General features: G+C 37.1%; 5 protein-coding genes across 7 annotated transcripts; 3 read left to right on the top strand and 2 right to left on the bottom strand.

Moving 5' to 3' along the window:
• Positions 1-93: 93 nt before the first annotated feature.
• Positions 94-4,405, top strand: LOC129253194 (SKI2 subunit of superkiller complex protein). The gene is made up of 8 exons (XM_054891470.1): positions 94-1,279; positions 1,337-1,774; positions 1,833-2,552; positions 2,611-2,793; positions 2,872-3,448; positions 3,512-3,690; positions 3,756-3,887; positions 4,121-4,405. Exons 1-8 carry the CDS (start codon positions 134-136, stop codon positions 4,322-4,324), a joined length of 3,579 nt encoding a protein of 1,192 aa, XP_054747445.1. The 5' UTR covers positions 94-133; the 3' UTR covers positions 4,325-4,405.
• A 38-nt stretch (positions 4,406-4,443) lies between these two features.
• LOC129253195 (dnaJ homolog subfamily C member 8) lies at positions 4,444-6,667 on the bottom strand. Its single transcript, XM_054891471.1, has 3 exons — positions 6,439-6,667; positions 5,825-6,145; positions 4,444-5,051 (listed from the first exon to the last, which is right to left on the bottom strand). The coding sequence occupies exons 1-3, from the start codon at positions 6,499-6,501 to the stop codon at positions 4,677-4,679; spliced, it is 759 nt and encodes a 252-aa protein (XP_054747446.1). The 5' UTR covers positions 6,502-6,667; the 3' UTR covers positions 4,444-4,676.
• A 1,137-nt stretch (positions 6,668-7,804) lies between these two features.
• LOC129249803 (probable oligoribonuclease) lies at positions 7,805-8,743 on the top strand. Its single transcript, XM_054889453.1, has one exon. The coding sequence runs from the start codon at positions 7,853-7,855 to the stop codon at positions 8,534-8,536; it is 684 nt and encodes a 227-aa protein (XP_054745428.1). The 5' UTR covers positions 7,805-7,852; the 3' UTR covers positions 8,537-8,743.
• Positions 8,744-10,432: 1,689 nt separating this feature from the next.
• LOC129253192 (COP9 signalosome complex subunit 6) lies at positions 10,433-11,832 on the top strand. The gene is made up of 2 exons (XM_054891465.1): positions 10,433-10,874; positions 10,934-11,832. The coding sequence occupies exons 1-2, from the start codon at positions 10,533-10,535 to the stop codon at positions 11,576-11,578; spliced, it is 987 nt and encodes a 328-aa protein (XP_054747440.1). The 5' UTR covers positions 10,433-10,532; the 3' UTR covers positions 11,579-11,832.
• On the bottom strand, positions 11,598-13,266 carry LOC129253193 (diphthine methyl ester synthase). Of its 3 annotated transcripts, none has more exons than XM_054891469.1 (3): positions 13,250-13,266; positions 12,753-13,173; positions 11,598-12,693 (listed from the first exon to the last, which is right to left on the bottom strand). In XM_054891469.1, the coding sequence occupies exons 2-3, from the start codon at positions 12,885-12,887 to the stop codon at positions 11,986-11,988; spliced, it is 843 nt and encodes a 280-aa protein (XP_054747444.1). In that variant the 5' UTR covers positions 12,888-13,173; positions 13,250-13,266; the 3' UTR covers positions 11,598-11,985. The 3 variants fall into 3 exon arrangements, with proteins under 3 accessions (XP_054747444.1, XP_054747442.1, XP_054747441.1); XM_054891467.1 differs by lacking the exon at positions 13,250-13,266 and having other exon boundaries at positions 11,598-11,906; positions 11,973-12,693; positions 12,753-13,242; XM_054891466.1 differs by lacking the exon at positions 13,250-13,266 and having other exon boundaries at positions 12,753-13,242.
• Between the last annotated feature and the right edge of the window lie 272 nt (positions 13,267-13,538).

The following is a 13,538-nucleotide window of genomic DNA, read 5'->3' as shown; positions in this document are numbered from 1 at the left end:
TTATTTGGTGATTATTGGTTTTGTTTTCAAAATATCTTGCTGTCCGTGATACGAAATTTTATCGAACAGTGTAAGCGCTCTCTGTGCTTTAACATGACATTCGTAAATAATTCATTTAAGTTCGAACTTAAAAATGGATGAAAATATACAAAAATTGCAAAATTATATTATAAGTCCGGAATTGCCAATACATAATCCGTTGCCGGAAATTATACCGCGACAATGTGATACAACTCGTCTGCTGCATTTACCGAAAGGTGCTACCAGCACCAAACTGGTGCCACGTCGTGACTTTCTCACAGGCGAGATCATTGAGTTTGTTGAGGTAGATTTAGCAGATGTGGGAGCGAATGCATGCAATTCTACCTCAATGCGACGGGAACCCGGACTGCTTATGGAAGCAACTCGAGGTTCCGCTATGAATTTTCCTTTCTGGCCGGGTGGATTCGACGAGCCGCCACGAGAAATCATGAAACCTAACATTGACTTGGATTTAGGCACAGAGCTGCTGACAGTGCCACCAGGATTTCAAAAAGGCTATAATTTTGAGGATAGCATGTTGAAAGTGATTTCCGGAGGTACAGTGTTAGGAGAGAGTAATAACGTCAACCTATTAAAAAACCTGGAAAAAGATCTCGATGTTCAGGAATGGCTTAAACTGACAGAACAACCTACGGAAGTAGATTCTGTAACTGATTTTAATAACTCAGCCGAATTTAAAGATGTTGAAGAGCAGATTATGAGCGCAGACCTGAAACCCGTACTTGAAATATCGAATACAAATACAAAATCGGCATTTAGCAGCGAATGGGCTGAAATGGTAGATATTTCACAGCCTATTTTGAACTTCAAAGAGAAAATTCCGTGTCCCGCCATGACCTACCCATTTGAGTTGGATGTATTTCAGAAGCAGGCTATTATTAAATTAGAAGAGCGACAATATGTCTTTGTTGCAGCGCATACATCTGCCGGTAAAACAGTAGTGGCAGAGTATGCAATAGCCTTGTCACAACGGGACCTAACGCGCACAATATACACTTCACCTATTAAAGCGCTGTCAAATCAAAAATATCGAGACTTTAAGAAAACTTTTAAAGACGTTGGACTAATAACCGGCGATTTACAAATTGATCCCACTGCTTCGTGCCTTATTATGACCACGGAGATTCTACGGTCAATGCTTTATTGCGGTAGTGAAATAACACGAGATCTCGAATACGTAATTTTCGACGAAGTACACTATATAAACAATCCTGAGCGCGGTCATGTGTGGGAAGAGGTGATAATACTTAATTTTGTTTTCAATATTTACCAAATTTAATTTTTTTTTTTATAGGTGATAATATTACTTCCAGACCATGTCAATATAATCATGTTGAGCGCTACTGTGCCGAACACGTTAGAATTGGCCGACTGGGTTGGCAGCACCAAAAAAAGAAAAGTCTATGTGATAAGCACACTCAAGCGTCCAGTCCCACTTATGCATTACCTTTACACCGGCTGTGGTGGAAAAAGTAAAGACGACATATATTTACTAGTAGACGCTGATGGTAACTATCTGCAGAAAAATTACGAGCGGGCGGTAGAGCGCAAAAAAGAAATGCAATCCAAATCAAAGGGTGGTCAGAGTGGTGGTCCGCCAGCAAAAAATTTCGTAAGCGCTAAGCAAGATCAAAACATGTGGATTGGGCTGATAGACTTTCTGAAACGCAATCAAAAAATGCCCGTCGTCGCATTTACATTATCACGCAATCGCTGTGACATTAATTTACAGGTAAAATTTGTTTAGATATGTACCTTAACTATTTTGATCTGTCTATATTTAATTTCAGGCTTTGCAATCAGTTGACTTAAATACTGCCCGCGAAAAAGGTTCTGTTCAAAAATTCTTTCAGCAATGCTTACAAAAGCTTAAACCACCGGACCGTCAATTACCACAAGTTCTTACATTGAAAGACTCACTTGAGCGAGGAATCGGCGTTCACCACAGTGGGATACTTCCCATACTAAAGGAGATTGTGGAGATGCTCTTTCAATCTGGTTTGGTTAAACTACTCTTCGCGACGGAAACTTTTGCAATGGGTGTCAATATGCCTGCTCGTACAGTTATATTTGATTCGCACCGCAAATATGATGGAATTGAGGTGCGAAATCTGAAGCCGGGCGAATATATCCAAATGGCCGGTCGTGCCGGTCGTCGAGGACATGATGAAAACGGCACCGTGATATTATTGTGCAAAGCACAGGTGCCGCCTTCAATGGATCTGCGCTCAATGATACTAGGCCAACCAGAAAAGCTACAATCGCAATTTATATTGCGTTATGCCGTCATATTAACTTGCCTGCGCATTGAAAGCATTAAAGTAGAGGACATAATTCAGTTCAGTTTCAAAGAGTTTAATCAAAAGCTTCAAATACCAATGCAGAAAAAGCAACTGGAAGTGGCGCAAGACAAGTTTTCCCAACTACCCGAACTGGGTGAACACCTACAGCCACTATGTCGATTCTACGAACTCGCTCAGGAATATATCACTGAGCGGCAACGTCTCATGGCATGTTTGTGGAAATATTTTCTTTTATAGTTTTAATACTTTTTCTCTTGTTTCATAGAAATTTTTGTTATCACAACCTAAAATAGCGAAAGAACTGAAAGTTGGTAGGGTACTTGTGGTCACACAAGGCAGACACTACAACAAATTGGGTATAATACTTTCTATAAAATCTACTCCAGGAAAAGATACAGTATACAGATTATTAGTATTGCAACATCAGTTTAAAGCAATTGACCAGAAGGTAATATAATACCGTTATAATTAAACATTCCTAACTATTACTCATACCGTTTTTTTTTCTTCTTACTCCATATAAAAGGATAACTTTCACCGCAGTGAAATGTACTACAAAATCGTGTCATTAACTCCACAGCACAAGTTCTTCCAGCCCGAGGGTATCGGCGGCCATGACGTAATCGATGTAAAAGCCGTCGATATAGTTGAGATTACGAAAAGCACCATAAAAGTTGATGGCGATGTAATAATTCGCAATTGGGAGCAACGTCAAATCGAACGTTTCAAGGATACCCCACCAGGTGCAACTGTGGTGAAGGCAGTAAGTGAGTTACAACAACTCAACCAAAATTACATAGACAAACCGGAAACGTTGAAATTCATGAACATCTCAAAAGAGATTAATTTAAGTCAGGAGAATGAATTAGCGCAAATTCGCTACACGGAGCATTTGTGGAAGCAGCTTCTCGCAATATTGCCTCATACGAACATTGCTGGTTATGAACAAGAATTCGCCACTGTTTATGAGCGCAAAGTGTTGGAACGGCGTATAGAGGAGTTGAAGTTTAAAAATTCGACTAAAAATCTCTCACTTTATCCGGATTATTGCAATAAATTGAAGGTGTTGCGTGCGCTTAATTACATCGATGATTTGGACGAGGGTAAATAGTATTATGGAATTATGGCATTTCTTTACTAAAAAACCAATTGCATTTTTGTCTCAGTTACCTTAAAAGGCAAAGTTGCTTGTGAAATGGGACAGAACGAGCTATTAATAACGGAATTAATACTGTGTAATATGTTCAATGATCTCCAACCCGCGGAAATTGCGGCTCTGCTTTCTGGTCTAGTATTTCAAGGAAAAATCCAAGGAGAACCGGTGATTCCGGAGAAGTTGAAAAAAGTATGAAATTTTCATCGATTTAACTCATTTCATATTTTGTGAGGAAATAAAATTAATTTTTGCAGTGCGTTAAGGAATTCGAGGATATCAACGATACAATTTTAGCCGAAGAACTGCGCCATCAAACAATAGTAGAATCAGATAATCGTCTCAACTTTGGATTACTTGAAGTTGTGTACGAATGGGCCCGAAATAAGGTATACCGCTGAAAGTTGTTTATATCCGAAGAATTTATTTTTTATTTTTATTTTATTTATTTCAACATTCTATGGTTTTGGTCGTCCGCTGTAATAATTTGGAGAAAACAACGAAGATCGTTGTCGTTGATTTCTTCTGTTACTACAGCATCCAATGCAGTTAGCAAATAAGTAAAATTTAAATATTTAAAAATTTGAAAAAGTTTACTTTCTACCTTTCTAATGTCGATTAGCCATTTGCTGAAATAATGAAATTAACTGAAGTGCAAGAAGGTATAATCGTGCGTTGCATACAACAATTGGATGAAACTCTACGTGACGTTAAAACTGCTGCCATTCGTATTGGCAATCCAACATTACAGAGCAAAATGGAAGATGCATCAACCGCCATTAAACGAGACATAGTCTTCACCGCAAGTTTGTACACCGCATTATGATTTGCTACAGCAAATGAACTTCCTGAAAAAATAAAAAGTTTACGAAATAAAGATTTATACATACAATTTTGTTTTAATTAATATACGGTCTGCTTTATTTTACAAAATAGTTTTATTACAAAATGTAATAAACGTCAGTTTTATATTGTTGGTTTTTTTAAATATATGTGCGCCAACTAAACTTCAACGGGCATTCAATACATACATATGTATTTTACGAATAAAGGCTTGTTCACGTACACAATTTACATAATTTAACCTTTTTAACGCTTACGTATTATGCTTTATGAACTAAATTTGAGTTGTAAAAATAATGTTAAAAACGTAGTATCCGTAGATTGTACATATACATTTATCGCGACTCCGGTTTAAACTTGGGTGGAACAACCATGCCGTGCATGCGTTTCTGCTTTTTAGATTTTTTTGATTTACTGGCACCAGATTGAAAATCATGCCAACTATTTACACGATTCTGACGCGACTCTTCAAAATTCTTTTGCCACTCTAAATCGGCCTTACGTTTCTCTTCCTCCTCTATTTCTGCCTCTCGTTTACGTTTACGCTCCTCTTGATCTCGCTGATCCAACTGTTGTCGACGACGTTCCATATCGGCAAACAATTTCATCACCATCACATACACGGCGTGTTTGTACTTTGCTGGATCATCTTCAGGGATGCTTTCAAAGCCTTTGCTTTCCTTGCGCAGTTTCTTCCGTTTTTCTGCAATCTGGAAATGGTAACAATATTTATTATTATTATTATTTATTAAATAAATATAAAATATTACACTAACTTAAAAAAAGAGCACTCTAGCTGCTTGGGCCTTCGGTGCTTGGTAATTATGAGATTATTTTTAAGTTTTAAGGTATAGGATGTGTGACAATTTTACAAGCTTTCAATTAGGCCGATTGCCTTAATAAAGTTATATATTTTAATGACATTCTCTGTTGTGGTATTCTTCAAAAGATCGGAGGGGTTTTTTGAACCAAAGATTGTTACATGTTTAATATTTAAATTTGCTAAGATGCCTATTACGTGTTTAAGGTTAAGTTGATCGTTACAGAAAGGACATGTGCTCCTCATAAAAATATCTGCCGTTCGGAGTCGGCTTGAAACTGTAGGTCCCTCCATTTATGTAACAACATCAAGACGTGCACCACAAATAGGAGGAGGAGCTCGGCCAAACATCCAAAAAGTGTGTACGCGCCAATTATATATATATATATATAATATAATGCGTATTCACACTCTGGGTTAAAAGCTTTATACGGGTGCCTTAATTGCGTAAACGACACATATTTTTGTCGAAAGAGAAAGCTGTTTATGTAAGCTTGAAGGTCTTTAGAGACAAGTGGAGTAAATAGAAAGACTGGGGATTGGCGCATGTATTTGGCCACTAGATCTGCCGATTAATTTCCCAGAATGCCTTTGTGACTTGGTATCCAGACGGTACGTATTTTGTTTCCATTTTTTATTATAATATCAAACATTTACACTTACCATATGGTCGGTTCTTTCCTTCGCCTCCTCATAAACGTCCAAACACTTTTTGCGTGTTACATCATTTTCCAGCGCCTTCCATGCACGGTTAATAATGTCAAAAGCAGTCTGCGCTCGTTCCTTATTGTCCTGATTCTTATCCGGATGCACCAATATGGAGAGAGTGCGATAACGTTTCTTTATTTCTTCAACAGTGGCCTCAGGCTCTATCTGTAGTACCTCGAATGGATTAAGATTGAAGTATGTGGAACCTGGACGAAGTAAACGATCAATTTGTTGAGAAGAGGTTAGAACAGAATCGCGTTTTTCAATTTCTTTAACCTGCGGAAATGTCCAAAATATGATTAATTTCAGGAGAATTCAGTTGATAAAATATTTGTAAAGCTATAAACGCGCTCCGCTTCTGTTGTTCAGTACTGTGCGGCAATCAAACAATTTTTGTATTGTACATGCATACATATGTACCTACAATAAATATTTTATAATATACACCGAAAAAGTGAACAATGCGCACATCCCTGTTTATCACCAAATTTTTTTCAGCAACGACAAGTATTATACCCGCGCACTTTTTCATAAAATTTCTATTTGGCCATTTCCGAACCGATACTTACCTCCGTATAGAAAGAGTCAAATGAAGTATCCTTCGATGTTGTAGGACGATCGTTAAAAGACATTTTCCAGTTCAACTGATAGTACTTCCAAAACACTATTGTACCATTTACAATATGCCGGATTATGGATATTGATATTTAAACTATTTGTGGTAAATAAATTATATCAAATTTTTTAGAGTATCTAATTCTTCTATTTATCCACAATCTCCCTCCGTATGTCGTTCTCTGATACGTCTAAACAAAAATTCACCACAGGCTGAACCAAATGTTGAAAATTCGGTACAGGTTGTATATGTATATTTCTGAATTGCAATCAGCAATAAAATAATTTCAAGTTTCAAAACATGTTATATCATTAGCAAAATAGCTTCTATATCGCACGCCTAAGTCACTGTAATTTGTACGAAATAACCATTTGAAGAATACTAAATTTGGTGATTTAAGGAGTATTAACAAATTCCTTAATTTATCAAGAGGGGCATCTATCTAACATCTAAAAACACAAGAAATTATTCACACTTCATTTTCATTAGTTTATATCTCACAAGTCCCAATTATATTTTTGCAATCCGTGTAACTTCTCCACCTTTCGTTTGCTTTGTATTGAAACAGAGCTTGACGTCAGCCTTCTCAAAATCGCGAAAAATAAAGTAACTGTTTGGGGAAGTCTCCACCTTCAGTATTCAATTCGCTTGTATATCATTATGACAAGAATAATAGAATTCGCTGTGACGTAAGGGTCCATATATAAACAAGCAAAAGGAAGGGAAGAGAAAACAGAGAACGTTAATGTATGTAGAAAAATTTCAATTGGCATAGTGTAGTTTTACTTTTTAATTTATTTTACAAGTTCGCCTCTTCAGCTGACGTATTTTCCCCCTCTACGGCGTAGCTGACTATATTTTTTATTCTATTAAATGTCAACAATACACAAAAAAATTTCAGCCGATATTAAATGAGTTGTTAAAAAATTTTTTTCGACACGTTTCGCAGCATCCCACGAACATACCCTCCACTACTGGTTGGTTTAGTCATCCATTGGATGGCATCTGCCTTCAGTATTAAAATCAGCCGGCATGAATTGATGAGATCAAAATGACCCCTGGCTCCCGGACTATTAACACACGACACTTTATTTGCATTAGTTTAAATCACACAAATCACAATATTACCAAGCCATTTACTGAATTTTCACTAACATGTAATTTCTCCTTTTTTGGTTTGTTTTGTATTGTGAAGGGAGCAGTCGTCAGACTTGTCAAAATGGCGAAAAATAAAGTAACTGTTTTTAATGCCGCCACCTTAAGTACTCAATTCGCCCTGTCACCACGACCTTTATTTTAGTATGGCAATGATACGTCTGACATGTTTCTCAGTATCTCTCATACATCTTTCGTAACACAATATTCAGATGGCATATAAAACATTTACATTTCTTGCACGTGCAAGAATTGCTGGGATAAAATCGTTTCCCTTCAAATCTGCCTGCAGTAAGCGGTATTATACCCTTAATTTAACAGATAAAATGGAGTGCGCGCAAAAATTAGTAGCGAATGAATCTGCAATTGTATGGATGGATCTAGAGATGACGGGGTTGAACTCGATTACTGATAAAATAATCGAAGTTGCGTGCTTGATTACCGACAAAGATCTAAATATATTAACAGAGGGTCTTAACTTCGCTATAAAGTACCCTAAAGAAGTTTTCGAACACATGAACGAGTGGTGTATGAAACAGCATAACGAATCCGGCTTGGTGAAAAAGTGTTTGGAATCGGATATTACACCTGAGAGCGCGGAAACCTTACTTTTGGATTATCTGAAAAAACATGTACCAAAAGGTAAATGCCCGTTGGCCGGTAATTCTATATACATGGATAGACTATTTTTACGGTACCATATGCCTGCCGTTGATGATTACCTGCATTATCGTATTATCGATGTCTCAAGTATTAAGGAATTGTGTCGACGATGGAGATTAGATATACTGAACTCGGCTCCCCAAAAGCGTTTTGCCCATCGAAGCTTGGATGACTTACAAGATACCATTAATGAACTAAAACATTACCGTAAACATTTTTTTAGAAGCAGCTAAGCAATAAGTATAAGAAAAATTAGCAAAATTATTGTATAATTTCTTAGAACTCTTAAAAAATTACACTGCACTGTTAATTGCCTAGAAAAAGTTATCTAAAGACTAAAATCATTTAAATCAAAATAAACCTTGATATTTACAGCTTTTTATTTTGTAATTGTAGCAGCCCTTACTTAATAAATGGAAAATGGTTTAGTGTAAATTGAGTATTTTCTTTGTTATTCAGGCTGACAGCCTCGACCGCTAGTTGCCTTAACGCACGATGTATAGAATTTAGGATTTAGGAATCAAGGATGATAGATTACTAGGTTTGGTTTCGGCTCTAAGCGAATTTGACAGACGTCACTTCGGATGTGTTTCACAAAATTTAACTGGTACTGATACACACATATGGTGATCATACCATACCACAGCTGCGAATAGTTTTGTTTAATTAAAATTGATTTTCAAATATTAGCTATATTTAATTTGAAACACCCACGTTTTCACAATTGGCTAACATATGCAGTATTGGCTGTTTTGATTTTTATCATATATCAGTACCTCAAGCTAAATTTTTTAAAACACATCCCAAGTGATGTGGAATCCAGAGTTCCCTCCAAATTTTTTTTACCATACCTATCGAGAAACCGTGAAATTTAACATCCTTGCATTATTGCAAAACCTCTCCAAAAATGTTGTTCGAATTAACCAAAATTCGTAGATTGCAGAGTTGCTTAGTTGCTTTTAGGTAGAGAATTTTGGTATAGCAAATCTACATTTAGAATTTCATTAAAAGCTAAATGCGCAATTGCACATTTATAATTCATTGTTATTATTATTAAAATATTATATTAAACGATACTCCCCGGTCAAATTTTTTGTCAAGCGAGCAGAGAAGTGGGGAATCTACGATGGCAAATATATAAGAAAATGCATAGAAAGCATGGAATTCAAAGCTTTTAGAACCAAGTAATATTATTTCGAGTTTTAAGTTCCTACGGCAGTTGGTTCTACGTTACCGGAACGACCCGGATTTATATCCAGCCAAGGACTGTCACTTCAGCAGCATTCAGCCCATATAAAGGGTGGTTAAATGTCAAGGGCCGATGTTGAATGTGAACCACACCTAAACGTCAACGACACCGTTGGATTTCTTTCTTTGGGGTTATTTGAAAGAAAAGGTGTACGTCGATAAGCCAGCAACAATTCAAGAGCTAAAGGATGAGATAATTCGACACATTAACGGCATAGAACCTCAATTATGCCTCAACGTCATCGAAAATTTGGACCATTGGATGGAGGTGTGCTGCCGAGGCCGCGGCTGCCATTTGGCCGATATTTTGTTCCATACGTAATTGTGCTATACCAATATTATCATAATAAAGAGAAATGACAATAATTTCCGAAAAAAATTGTATTTTATTCAAAATCAACACCGGCCCTTGAAACTTAACCACCCTTTATGTATATGGAATGTTTATGCTGCTACAACAACAACAACAACATTTCGAGTTTTAACGTAATTTCACTTACAAAATACCTAATTCCTGTTCACCTAAAAATCGACTCTTCTAAACAATGTAGGCAACTTTTTCGCACAAAGCAAATCGGCTGTGAAAGAAGCAATCATGTAAGCTATATACTATATAAATGGATAATTAATAATTTTTTGGACACGAAAAAAATGTATTTCGAGAGTAGTCTTGATTTATGTACATATGTACGGTTAGGATTTCCTAATCGTGTATTGCCCCCAAGTGTGTCATTTCATAAAATATTTGATGACAGTTATTTGGAGGAACAAAGTAACCCTAGTGATTTATGTTCAAATAAATATAAGCGGTTTTATAAAAATCAACCCTAATATTAACAGGGAAACCAGTTGCAGGGAGTGAAAAAAGTAAAACCACACAGCTGTTTCACATACTATAGAGTTGGCTACCCTGAGCCTGACGAAATTGTTGCGGCTTTTGAAGATCGCAATTTCATATTCAACAAAGAAATAAACATTAAAATGGAGCAAATGGACGTTGACTTGGATACTAACTTAAACTTTGAACCATCATGCAGTCATAATCCAAAATGTTCGAACATCAGCATTATGGCTGGACCAGGCACAACGCCGTCAGTAACGGCCTCCCTACATCCTTTGGTAATATTGAATATTTCCGAACATTGGACGCGCATACGTGCACAAGCGGGTGAAACTTGTCAGGTGTTTGGCGCTTTGATAGGCAAGCAAAAAGGTCGTAATATTGAAGTGATGAACTCATTCGAACTAAGAGTGGACAGGGTGGGAAAAGATGTTATCATCAATCGGGTGTATTATCAAACGAAGGAACAGCAATTCAAGCAGGTACGTAAAAAATCGTATATGACCAAAAAAATATATTTTTACTATTTATATTATTTTAGGTATTTAGCGATTTAGATTTCATAGGATGGTACACTACTGATGAGGCTCCCACACTCCTTGATATTCACATCCAAAAACAAATGGCTCAAATTAACGAATGCCCTATTTTATTGCAATTGAACCCATCGTCACGAAGCGTTGATCAACTACCACTCAAGTTGTACGAGTCCACCATCGAATTGGTAGGTGGAGAAGCTACAATGTTGTTTGTTCCACTGACATACACATTGGCAACCGAAGAAGCTGAACGAATCGGTGTTGATCACGTAGCGCGCATGTCCACTAACGAGACTGGAGAAAAATCTGTAGTTGCTGAACATTTGGTGGCGCAGGATAGCGCTATAAAAATGTTAAATAAACGTATCCAAATAGTTTTGAAATATATTAAAGACGTTGAGGATGGTAAATTGGCGGCAAACCAAGAGATTTTACGTGACGCATATGCATTAAGCCATCGACTACCTGTAATGAAAGGTCCCGCTTTTCAGGAGGAGCTGTACACTCAATGCAACGATGTTGCCCTCATAAGTTATTTGGGCGCAATGACCAAAGGCTGCAACGATATGAACCACTTTGTCAACAAATTCAATGTACTATATGATCGCCAAGGATCCGGGCGGCGTGCTCGTGGTTTATATTTTTAAATAAGTCTCAGAACAGAAATAAATGATCTACGTGGGAAAATGTATTTAAAGAATTTTATAGGAAAAATAATTATATTCCCCTTTGATGAATTACAATACACAGAGAAGTTAGCAAACTTTCTCCAAATGTTGAACTGTGCTTATAACGAGTTTAGGCTTACATCAATTAATTAAACAAATGCACAACATTGTTCACCATATAGTACGACATACATAATTATAAAAACAACTAAGTGGATTACCATTTAACAGCATTCAAATGTTTGTTTTTCTTATAATTAATTACATTTAGGAGGATCCGCTTTTGATTGTTGTTGCGTATGAATTGCTGCGAAGAAATTGTCAAATCACAGTGGAGTCACTTTGAGTGAACCAATATGCGATGTCAATCTACCTTAAAGCTGTTTTCAGTGATTGTAATCCTCCAATTTTAATGTGGCATATTGTTGTAGAAATTCCACTTCAAGTGGATGCATTTCTTTAGCCGGTATCACTAAAGAATGCAAAGGGTCACCGAGATCAGTTTGGCTTAATTCACGTAATGTGCCCACAATTATACGTTGACTATCTTGTCCCACCCGTGCTAGTCCCACGCACAGTGAAAATTCATTAAGAATAGTGTTGCGTTCCAGCGCATCTTTCTTTTCAACAATAGCCATCAATTGTTGCGCAGCTTCAGCAACAGTCATAAAACGTGGCGGTTGATATTCTTTCCGCCGACGCATGAGGCTCTCCGGAGTAGGTTCTTTAACTTTTATGTCCAGTAAGCACAGAGTATGCATATTGTGCAGCCTATTTAATTTGATTTTGTCATAAAAACTATCTGGCTTCCATGTCTCATCCCAATATGGTATCGATACAGTCTCTCCAAACTTATAAAGCTGTAGACCGCAACACCCAATAGCATTCAGAATAGACGCATTATGTACGACCTTGCACGGAATTCTTTTCTCTTTGGCGCGAAGTATTAAATCAGTATGAGTTGTGGCACCAAACGGATCCCCAACTACTAACAATGCAATGTCTTCCTCGGCAGCTCCTCTTAATATTTGATCTGCACCTTGTTCGACTAGATCACGATCTGCCAACAGCAGTGGACGTCCATAGAAGGTTTCCTGATTTAATTTCAAAATTCCAATTTATAAAAATCAATAAAAGAAAAAATCCCACTTACTAGCTCTTCCTGGGGGCAACCCAGTATAGAAGTATATATTTCCAGGTATACACGCGCGCACGCCTTTACAATCTCAAGGCCTTTCACAGTAATGTCAGTCGGGTCGCCAAGCCCCAATCCGATCAAGTAGAACATATTGTTTTTGGTTTCTCAACACCTATTCCTACTACTATTGCCTACAACAACTACTACTATTGTATCAACTAGCTGTTTCTGCTGTAGCTCCGTGTCCTACAACCACCTTGATATAACCGCACTTGCACTTGCACTTTTCCCGCGCTTACAAGTACATACACTAAAATTACTATAATGTACTTGTATTTTATGCCTGACGGATTTTTCGCAATTCAGCCTTGCAAATGTTCTTGGAGTTACAATATGTACTCTTATGTGGATTTTGTGGACGCACGTGCTGCTGTTGCTAAAATGAGAAAAAAAGCCAAACAATTATGCTCAACTTGCAGAAAAACTATTTCGCTCAACCCTGTCAAATTTACCAAAGCTGTAAATTGCCAAGTAACGGTATTCACTCGGTGAACAATTTTTTTAATGCGTACTCATTTAAACTGGTGTAATGGAACGGCTGTTTTTTTTTTTGCTTTCTGTTTCGTTTTGTGGGGTTTAATGTGCTTTCGTTTGTAATATAATTGAAATTTTTGGGCTTCGTAAGTGATAAGTGGATTTTGACATTCAAACCACCAAAATCCAAAAACCAAACCAAGGTGGATTTATTATAGGTGACAGCATTCACCCAGCTGAATTTTTCGCCGTAGGTATGGCTTACGT

The sequence above is a fragment of the Anastrepha obliqua genome, chromosome 1 (genome assembly GCF_027943255.1).
Source record: "Anastrepha obliqua isolate idAnaObli1 chromosome 1, idAnaObli1_1.0, whole genome shotgun sequence".
Lineage (NCBI taxonomy): Eukaryota > Metazoa > Arthropoda > Insecta > Diptera > Tephritidae > Anastrepha > Anastrepha obliqua.
This window is presented reverse-complemented; position numbering and strand designations above follow the sequence as displayed.

Bases quoted from the DNA above. Each gene is read 5' to 3' on its own strand.
- LOC129253194 (XM_054891470.1), top strand. From the start codon at position 134: ATGGATGAAAATATACAAAAATTGCAAAATTATATTATAAGTCCGGAA. The intron at 1,775-1,832 runs GTAAAATTTGTT...ATTTAATTTCAG, and splicing joins GCTGTGACATTAATTTACAG to GCTTTGCAATCAGTTGACTT. The intron at 2,794-2,871 runs GTAATATAATAC...TCCATATAAAAG, and splicing joins TTAAAGCAATTGACCAGAAG to GATAACTTTCACCGCAGTGA.
- LOC129249803 (XM_054889453.1), top strand. From the start codon at position 7,853: ATGGCATATAAAACATTTACATTTCTTGCACGTGCAAGAATTGCTGGG.
- LOC129253192 (XM_054891465.1), top strand. From the start codon at position 10,533: ATGGAGCAAATGGACGTTGACTTGGATACTAACTTAAACTTTGAACCA. The intron at 10,875-10,933 runs GTACGTAAAAAA...ATATTATTTTAG, and splicing joins AGGAACAGCAATTCAAGCAG to GTATTTAGCGATTTAGATTT.
- LOC129253195 (XM_054891471.1), bottom strand. From the start codon at position 6,501: ATGTCTTTTAACGATCGTCCTACAACATCGAAGGATACTTCATTTGAC. The intron at 6,146-6,438 runs GTAAGTATCGGT...ACATTTCCGCAG, and splicing joins TTGACTCTTTCTATACGGAG to GTTAAAGAAATTGAAAAACG. The intron at 5,052-5,824 runs GTAAGTGTAAAT...TACCATTTCCAG, and splicing joins AGGAAAGAACCGACCATATG to ATTGCAGAAAAACGGAAGAA.
- LOC129253193 (XM_054891469.1), bottom strand. From the start codon at position 12,887: ATGTTCTACTTGATCGGATTGGGGCTTGGCGACCCGACTGACATTACT. The intron at 12,694-12,752 runs GTAAGTGGGATT...AAATTAAATCAG, and splicing joins GTTGCCCCCAGGAAGAGCTA to GAAACCTTCTATGGACGTCC.